Source organism: Buteo buteo, chromosome 19 (assembly GCF_964188355.1).
Source record: "Buteo buteo chromosome 19, bButBut1.hap1.1, whole genome shotgun sequence".
NCBI lineage: Eukaryota > Metazoa > Chordata > Aves > Accipitriformes > Accipitridae > Buteo > Buteo buteo.
In genome coordinates, this window is record NC_134189.1 from 19,451,661 (window position 1) to 19,458,286 (window position 6,626).

At 39.0% G+C, this 6,626-nt stretch overlaps 1 protein-coding gene across 1 annotated transcript in view; it reads left to right on the forward strand.

Annotated features, from left to right (window-relative positions):
* GYS2 (glycogen synthase 2) overlaps nucleotides 1–6,402 on the forward strand; it is a 46,761-nt gene extending 40,359 nt beyond the window's left edge. Inside the window, exons 12-16 of the mRNA XM_075050919.1 lie at nucleotides 59–185; nucleotides 2,030–2,125; nucleotides 3,654–3,817; nucleotides 5,011–5,091; nucleotides 6,181–6,402. Coding sequence (XP_074907020.1) covers nucleotides 59–185; nucleotides 2,030–2,125; nucleotides 3,654–3,817; nucleotides 5,011–5,091; nucleotides 6,181–6,402 — 690 coding nt within the window. The remainder of the gene's footprint in view (nucleotides 1–58; nucleotides 186–2,029; nucleotides 2,126–3,653; nucleotides 3,818–5,010; nucleotides 5,092–6,180) is intronic.
* The last annotated feature ends 224 nt before the right edge of the window (nucleotides 6,403–6,626 follow it).

Genomic DNA, 6,626 nt, shown 5'->3' on the forward strand with positions numbered 1-6,626 from the left:
ATTAAAATGTATTGATGAAGGTTTTCTTTCACCTCTAATCTAAGTTTTGAATATCCAGGTGATCCTACATCCAGAGTTTCTTTCTTCAACAAGCCCACTGCTGCCCTTGGACTATGAGGAGTTTGTTAGAGGCTGCCACCTTGGTGTATTTCCATCATACTATGAACCCTGGGGTTACACTCCAGGTAGGCAATCTGTACACTTAACTAGTATCAAAAGATGAATACCCATTCTGTTGATGCAGAATAGCTTTGCAGCCAGTTTCTTCTGGAGTGCTGAAAAAACTCTTTTGGCTCTGTTTCCTCTGCAGTGCAAAGGTCTTACTGCTGGCAAAATTTGGGGGCCAGGTGGTATAAAATGGCATCTACTGACTGACAACTACTCACATTTGTCCCTGCGCTGGACCCTTTCCCATACTAACATGTAATCTTTTGATTTTCTGTGGCTTTAGAACAAAAAATCATTTTTTAAAATTAATTCAAATTAACTTAATTCAATGATTTTAAAAGAAGATTTAGAGGAATGTACATATTGAAAAAAGTACGGCAAGAAATCTTGATGCTACCAGCTGACATAGTTCAGTGGATTTAATTCAAGATAACAATTAAGTGTGATAAAATTTATGTAACACCTATCTAAGATATTTACCACAAATACATGCAGTGGTAGAGAATCTCACAGAATTAAATGGACATTTCTAAAGATACAGAGAGCATATAGTTTCTGACTTAAAAAATTTGGCCCAGATTTACAAAAGGCACTTAACACCTGATGAAATCGGTGCGAACTATAAACTTGAATATCTATGAAGATCAAAGCCTAGGTGCCTGGGGTTTTTATGTCCTCCAAAATACCTTCTGTAGTGTTGATACACATCTGAAAGTTGGGATGACCCTCTGAAGAGCACTTGTTGTAAGCCAATTAATCAGAACAGTTATTTTGCAAGTTTAGTCATTCTCCAGAGCTATTTCTCTCCAAGAGAGCTATTCAATTCCAAGTAAGACAACTGTCTTGCATTCCAGCCATTTCTCTTCCTGTTCTAATCTCAGCTAAGGTATAAAGAAAGTGTGGCAGCCATGGATGATTTTGAAGTGAACATTAAAGTAAACCTGGACAGAAATGTTAGACTGGTACTTAGAAGTTCTGAGGAAAGCTGTGATTTGCACTAGTTAAAAAGGTAGTTTCTCTTTCCTTTACTAATGCAAAAGCAATTCTCTTTGTTGATACCCATTTAATTCTCCCAGAAACAAAAAGTGATTTTTTTTAAGGTAGATTTATAGCTCTATTTTATAGACACCAGTTTTATTGTCATATGAATGAAGACCATGTAGATGGCTTTCAGCATTTCAAAAACTAGAGTATTTACTTTATCTGCATGCTGTCTTAGGTTAGGCTTATGTTCATCAACAAAAACTGTTTAAGCCTGAGTAAGCAGTTATCCTTACTCACAGCGATGATAGAAATAACTACAAAAGATGCATACATTTTCGAATTTTATAAAACTAGCTCCACATCTACTTTGAATGCAGTCCTGACTTAATGATGGTGTTTGTTGGGGTTTTTTCTTGCTATAGGGACCAGTTTACAAACAATGAATATCAAAGTACAAAGTTTAACATGCTCTTGCACTTAAGATATTCAGTTTTGTAAATAGTTATGAACAACTAACGAACATATGTGTACATCAGGCTTCAATTTAAAATCCAAACAAACAGTCCAGACCCTATATTGGGGTTCCCTGTTTCAACACTGGACTCCCAGAAAGTTTTTAGTTTATCTGCTGGGAAACACAAAGATATGTTTGCAAAAACAGGGTGAAATTTTCTCTTTAAAATTTCTTTTTCTTTCTTTCTTTTTTCTTCTTCTCCAAATCCACAACAAAGCATAATAGTTTTCACTTGACATTTTCAGAGCAGCTCTAGTGTTTTGGGACCTTCTGTCTGCCTGTGTCTTTTTTTTTTTTTCTCTGAAGGTGAAACCATTCAAAGCATGTTTCCCTGAAATGATTTTTGTCTGTTTCTTTCGGCAGCTGAATGTACTGTGATGGGTATTCCCAGTGTAACCACAAACCTTTCTGGATTTGGCTGTTTCATGCAGGAACATGTTGCTGACCCAGCAGCTTATGGTAAAATTTTTAACACCATATAAAAATACCACCTCTGAGTTAGGAAAGCAAAAAACACAGCAACGATGCTGTTACTCCTCAATTTCCTGCTTTCACTAGTGCAATGGAGTTCATCGGGGGAATATATTCAGAGCTCTGAATATCTCGTTATGTTGAACATGCCATTCAAGCTTTCATATTTATCCAAACCCTTTCCAGGTTCTCTCCCATTTGTCTCCCTTTAATCTTTTGTCTGCTTTACCTTTCCAAATTCACCACTCCTCGTACTACTGTAGAGTCTCCCAAGGCTTCCCTTTAATGCCTCTGGTTACACTATACCACTCTGAGCCCTTCAAAAGAAGCAGTGAAAATCTGCTTCTCTTTGAATGGTCCAAGAAGGATGCACTGGGACTTTGAGGCTGGTGAAACTTGCCCCCACCAAACAAAGAGTAAATTATCATGTACTCTGAAAAATAAACCTGTGAAAATAAAAGGAACCTACTTACAAATAAGAATCTGCTCAAAAAGGTTTAGAAATGGTCTGTGATTGGAGTGTGGTGAGGAGGAGGCTAGCCAGCTCCTGGTGTGTCAAGACAATATTGAAAATGTGCCCAAACTAGGGCCTCTTTCTAAGTACCTTGGCTTGTCTGCACAATCAGGCAATGACAGATCCACACTAGTACCAACTATGCCCTGACCTAGGGGCACGGGTAGAGTCACTTGCAAAATATAGCTATGCCTGCCTGGATAGACATGTCTTTGAGAGCCTTCAGAAAGGTACAAACTGAGAGCACAGTTCACTTGCTCTTCTCTGCCAAAACATAGCTGTGAATATTGACATAACTTACTGTACATTCCTAGAGGACACTGGGCACTTCAGTTAAGGTAGTTGTGCATCTTGTCTCGTCCCTTAAGATAGCTGAGGTTTAGTACCCTCTTCTTCCCAACATCCTGGTGAAAGGAAGGTGCAAGAATAAAGTATTGATCTCTACAAACTACATAGAGGCAAGGTTTACCTTGGCCCTCTCTCTGCCAGAATTGTATATTGATTAATGTATGTGAGTTAGCTATCTCTATGGAAACACATGTATTTCTACAGAAAACACAGCCTCTCTTCTACAGGCTGATCCTGACAATCCACACCTATAAATTCTACTGCAAACTAGGAAAGCACTAGATTATTTTTTTTAAGCAGTCAGTATTTTAAAAATTATGGGAGATAAAAAATGATATGTCTTTACCCAGAAACCCTTGAATCCTTTTGGACATACTTACACAACAACAACAAAGCCTCTGAGTTTTGAATAAATTGCTGAATTTCAGCCTGAAAGGTAAAGAAAATTAAAATAAAAAATACATATTTCTCTGTAGCTTTCCATTCCATTAGAATAGTAACAAATGTTCCACTTACAGCTGCCTTGTAACATTGAAAAAAACATATAATACATGTAATGTTTGTAAGACTGTGTGACAGAAGGTGGAATGGAAATGTAAGACGTGAGATCCCATTTTCAGCTCCACTCATCTTCACCTTTTTTGTGTCCTTCAGGCATCTATATAGTTGACAGGAGGTTCCGCTCACCTGATGAATCATGCAACCAGCTGACTCAGTTCCTGTATGGATTTTGTCAGCAGTCCCGTCGCCAGAGGATCATCCAAAGAAACCGAACTGAGAGGCTGTCAGATCTGTTGGACTGGAGATACCTAGGCAGGGTGTGTGAAACTATCTAGCAGAAGTATTAAAAATTCCAGACACATACATCTAACTAGCAGTCTTCAGCATCATGCTACAATGCAAGGACACATCCCTGTTCTGAAAAAGCACCTTTCAAAGGTGCTAAAGGCAAAGCCTGCCTTTACATTTCAGTGTAATGCTCCCATTCTCCAGTGGTAAGGAGAGACATGAGTTAATAGGTTAGAACAGAAGCCAGTTACACTGAGGTCTTGGTACTCCTGGTGCTAAAGACAATGTAAAAAACTTGTGTCTCTGACAACGCTGGCAACCCTACACTAGAGTAGGATTTGTGCCCCAAAATCATCTGGCCTCTTTCAAAAATCCTACCTGTTCTTCCTAAAATGCTGCTGGGCCTTGTTGGGCCTCCTCAACACTCCTAAAATACCTCTGCGCCTTAAAGGAAAAATAGTGGTTTTAATTTGACATAGAAAACACCGCAGTACCACCTACTAAGAAGACAGTAGGAAAGCAGTATTCTCAAGTCCACAGGGGCAAAGAAGTGGATGCACATATATCAGTTTTGTAACTATTTTGGACTTTCTCCTGCTCTGATATCTGTGTGAGAACCTTTCTGTTTATATGGTTCCCAACACAACATAATACCCTGACACAGCAAGCTATTTTTTCCCATATGTGTGATGCAGACTTGTGAATATAGTGGATCCATGAATATTTTTGCTGAATTCTTAAATACCAGGCCTCCATAAACTCATAAATGTTACTTCTCTGTAACTGTTATACATGCTTCCTATGCGAGGATAAGTACAAAGTTTATGTGTATAAACATGCACATTTAAAGATGTAAATTTTCCTTGTTAAAAAAGAGCCAGTTCTATCCTGAGGGATAAAGAATACCTAACACTCAATAAGTACTACAGTGACTGAGACAAGTTCTGGTTTCCATCTTAATACATCTTAGTCTTACAGAAACCTTATTCAACTTCTGTTCCAGACTCTACTTCAGTGTGTATCTAACATGAATGGCTCACTACTTCACAGCAGCGTGTTCATTACAAGCAGTGATATCAGTTGGATTCTGCTTAGCTGAAAACATGTTTAGCTTTTGTTCAGCATCATCTTTTAGAAGATACTCATTTTATGTTCCTTTTTTTCCTGCTTAAATATACCCAAGACTTCCTTGACTTGTAAAGGCTTCTCTTTTATGTTGCAGTATTACATGCATGCCAGACACTTGGCCCTCAGCAGAACATTCCCAGATAAATTTGAGATGGAACCAAGTGCTCCACTAAAGGTAAAGTGCTTTTGGAGATGAGTTCATTGGCATTTTAGCTACTTTACAGGGGACAGGGGGGGACAGGAGGAGGAGGGGGGAGCAGAGACAGAAGAGAATTAGCAAGTTTTGTTTTAACTGAAAGGAAGTGGGAACTTATAGTTAAAAGCTCAACAAGTTATAGACCCAAGCTCCAGTCAGGAGTTGTAATGCTATCAGATGCAAACACGAGGGGTACCAGGTGCAATACAGGAAAAGTTCTTCAAGCGACATGGATGGGACTATGCCATTTTAGACCAGCTGAGGAATTGACCCTTGAAATTCCTATTATAAGAGTGGCAGGTTCTAATTTTGCTTCTGATAAATGCTATGGAGATGTTCTGCCCAAACCAAACAGAAGGGGAGCTGAGAAAAGATGATCTAGGGAAAGCAAGGCAAAGTATTGCCTTCATCTAAACATGGTATGTGGGGAAGAGTCTGTGGCTGGAACTGCAAGGCGTCAGTTTAAAGGCACACCTTCAAACAGTTCTTGCATAGGGCATATTAGCACCAGTTTGAGGAGGGAGGCAGCTCAGATCCAATATAAGAACAATGTTATTTGAAACCAAACCTCCAGACACCTCCAGAGAGTGACTCAATTTTTTTAAATAAGAAGGAGAAAGGAGGTTCAGACCAAAACCACTTGCTTGTTTCTGGTTTTGTAGATATTGACATTATAACTAGAAAACTGTTTTAAAACTTCAGACTGAATTCTGAATTTCAGTAAGCATACTCTGACTACAGAGTACAGAAGGATTTCATGTTGTGTTGATGGTTTTAAGGCTCAATAAAGATAGTTATATTCTGCAAAAAGCAGTGCTGCAAGGGCAGCATATTTTTTATGGCATAGGCTAAAGATCACTGCCATACAAGCGTGTACTTACTGACAGAGAAGGACTGAGGGTATCTGGGTTCAAGGGATTTTAATTTTAGAGTGCAGAGCAGGTCTAGCTTACATCCCACCATTGGTTTCCTTTGAAGTGTTGATAGCCTTAAATTGCTGTATACAACCAATTGAGGATAATATCACCAATTGTGATAATATATACAACTTGCTTCTCTCTCTGCCAGACGGAAGGTTTCAGGTACCCCAGGCCTTCATCAGTGCCACCATCACCTTCTGTCTCTCAGCATTCCAGCCCTCACCATAGTGAAGGCGAAGATGAAGATGAGGATGAAAGATATGATGAGGAAGAGGAAGCCAAAAGGGATAGGCAAAACATCAAGTCTCCCTTTTCTCTTGGAGTATTGCCGCAAGGAAAAAAGAAGCAGCATGGAGAATACAGGAACTGAATTCGTTGCTCTCACCATGACAAGGTCTCTCCATCCATTCAGCAGTTTCTCCTGTAGGCTTGGCAAGCTTTGTGTTAAGGACAGCTGATATAATTAGGGGAATCTTAAATGTTACTTGAGCTACACTGTTGGAAAGCCTAATATTATTTCACCTTGAAAGTAGTTTAAATGACAATTCTTCTGTGCCCCTTTGAGGTAGAAGAGATTTCTCAAGCTTAATAAAC